Here is a 2792-nt window from a genome sequence, read left to right as displayed (position 1 = left end):
TTTGGGGATGAATAGTGGCTCAGCAACTAGTTGTGTAAGTAAACTATGTCTTTAGCAGTCACTGGAGAACTGTTCACCACTTGACTAGTCTTGTCTTTAAATGCCTTATTATTAATAGCAAATATATTTTAAATAAGGTACTATATAATCTTGGGCCACATAAAATACAAAACATACAGGTAACATACAGAAAAAAATATTAAAAATGTAGATGAGCAGAAGTCACATAGACTGTATTTCAAAAGATGCTCCTAAATGGATAAAATCAAGTTCTTCTAGGTTCTGTGAGGCAACTGTGACTTAGAGCCACTGCAATTTAGTATTTCCTGTTTAGTAATTCTTATTTTCTATTCGAATTCACCCCTTTTTTGTTTGTTTTTCCTTCTGTAAGAAACTACACATAAGATTTTAAACTCAAGTCGAAAGTTCTCAATAACAGAACGAGCCCACTCTGCTCCTTCATTAGCTATAGATCACCTGCACTTAAAACACCAAAGCCTTTCCTAAAGCCTAATGGAGCCTGGTAACTGTAGAGTGAAGTGAGAACCAGCCATAGAACTGAGCAGCCAATCCAGGCTGAATTACTTGGATACAGCTCATGTTTTTGCCTGAGGTATGTGATATTCCAAACTGCATTATAAAGGAGTATCTCTTTCTTTATATGTATGCTCCCTTGCACAGGCTTGCAACATGAACGCAGTATAAACAGACCTATCAGCAGGAGCTCCTGAGTCACCACACACCTCTTACCTAAAAAAATGTGGGTGTTAAAAAAAAAGTTTATGTAATGGTAAATGCAAACATGTTATGTCACCTTCATTAAAAGAAAAATTGGTAGCTTGCCCTTGTTACTCTGAGTCCCATAAATCCTCACATGGCACAAAATGCCAAAGCACCCAGAACAGTTTCATATAAGGGAGCTTTCTTATCTAAAGTCCCTTTTCTAGTCAAAACCTTTAATAATTGTACAAGACAAAACTTTGTAAAGCCCCTTGGGACCTAGCCCAAACAATATATAAGTGTTGTCTTCATTGAAGGCTGCAGCTGTGTTTACTGCACTAAGAAACAATTAAGGAAAAGCCAGCAACAGTCTGGACAATGGAGTAAATAAATTTGCTCTTGAAGACTGAAAGTAGGTCTGCTATCTTCTGAAATTACAGAAAGCATTCCTCCTTAATGCCTGCTGTTCTTTGCTTTCAGTAGGGCAGAATTGGTGCCATGAGTGCAGAAGTGCTGATTTACAAAAATGGTAGCAAGGGATTCCAGTCCTATGTAATCCTCAGTTTGACTTCAATAGCTAATTTCCAGCTTTTGCTGAGTAGTAGTGAGTACCGTCAACTTAACATACTCGTCTCCAAGCTTTTCTCAGCTTAACTATTTCTAGCTGCCTTCAATAAGCTACTTGCTACAAGTGTGCATGTGGTGGGAGGGTGGCATAGCTCTTTTTCAACCAAAAAGCACACTCAGGCAGTTGGATTCAGTCTTTTTTAATAAATTAACGTCATTCAAAATACAGTGCCAGAACATGATGCAGCTGAACATGCTAGTAAGGTTTGTCATGAAGCACCTGTGTTCATGTTAGGTTGGCGGCACCCCGCTACTGCTAGTGGTTCCTGGGATTAATGCCAGAGCAGCACTAGGCATCTGCTCTCCTGCACACACAGCACAGGATATTCCTGAAGTTTGCTTCCCCCCCCAAAGTAAAAAACCTGACAGCTAAGGGATATCTATACACAATCACACTACAGTAATGCTTGTTATTAAATTAACAGAAAATAAAGACCTGGTTAATCCACACTAAAACTTTGTTTTACAATGGAAAAATACATCAGCAGCAGGAAGTAATATACATGAGCCAATGTTACTGTAATACAGAATGTGGAGGCATTTACTGATTAAAGCCCCACATAGACCCGCACTATGAGGGCTGGCAAATCCTATTGCAAGCCCAGCAACTTAAGTCCACACCTGGTAATCTACCAGCTGCTTGGAAGACCTGTATTCTAAATAGACAGGTATAAGTTAGTGAAAATAGAATACATGCACCTCATCATACAGCTTGACTGAACCTGCAGTCATTTTGCCCAGCATGTTACCATACAACGGAAGATCTACCCTTCCTACCACAGGTAGATCCATGGGATTTGTTTCTTTTTCTTTTAATGGCATTACTATACCAACATAGATATTAGTATTTAGTAAGTGCAGCACAGTTCTTTAATTAGGCCACACTGACAATTATTTAACTAGCACTTAAGTAGAATATCCAGAAGTAGTTAAAATGTAACTGGAAGATACTTTGAGAAGAGTTGTGACATCATCCTAGAAACAATAACTACTTTTTTTCTGAAGCTAATTTTCCTGAACCAAGACTTTATAGAACTAGAATTAATTCTTTAGACAAGTCAGATGCTTAAGCTCATGATATACATATATTTTTCTCAATTATCAGATAATAGTATTTGAGATTATGGAAGCGTATCTGCTCATTTCACTAATTCACACTGAATGGCGGCAAGTGTTAGGTAGGGCATAAAAATACAACTCATGAAAGACAGCTCTGAGATTTCCATCCCCAGACCTGTTCTTTCACAGCCATTTATTTATCATTTTGTAACTGAGCACAAACTCAGTTGTGCAGTCTAATTTGGGAGCTATACAGGTGGTAAAGTAACCATCTCCCCATCCAGCTCAAATTCATCAGCTCCATCTGGTGAGAAGAGATACGTTGGAGGTTTCCACGGGGACTCTTCAAGGCAAGATGGATACAGCTTTCCTACAGTGCACCGGAA

The 2792-nt window shown here is 38.6% G+C and overlaps 1 protein-coding gene across 1 annotated transcript in view; it reads right to left on the bottom strand.

The window, feature by feature from the left end:
• Positions 1-1471: 1471 nt before the first annotated feature.
• KBTBD2 (kelch repeat and BTB domain containing 2) overlaps positions 1472-2792 on the bottom strand; it is a 6907-nt gene continuing 5586 nt past the window's right edge. Inside the window, exon 4 of the mRNA XM_008633869.2 lies at positions 1472-2792. This exon is cut by the window's right edge and continues 31 nt beyond it. Within this exon, the coding sequence (XP_008632091.1) occupies positions 2655-2792 (138 nt within the window). The 3' untranslated portion in view covers positions 1472-2654.

This window comes from Corvus brachyrhynchos, unplaced genomic scaffold (genome assembly GCF_000691975.1).
Source record: "Corvus brachyrhynchos isolate BGI_N302 unplaced genomic scaffold, ASM69197v1 scaffold94, whole genome shotgun sequence".
NCBI lineage: Eukaryota > Metazoa > Chordata > Aves > Passeriformes > Corvidae > Corvus > Corvus brachyrhynchos.
This window is presented reverse-complemented; position numbering and strand designations above follow the sequence as displayed.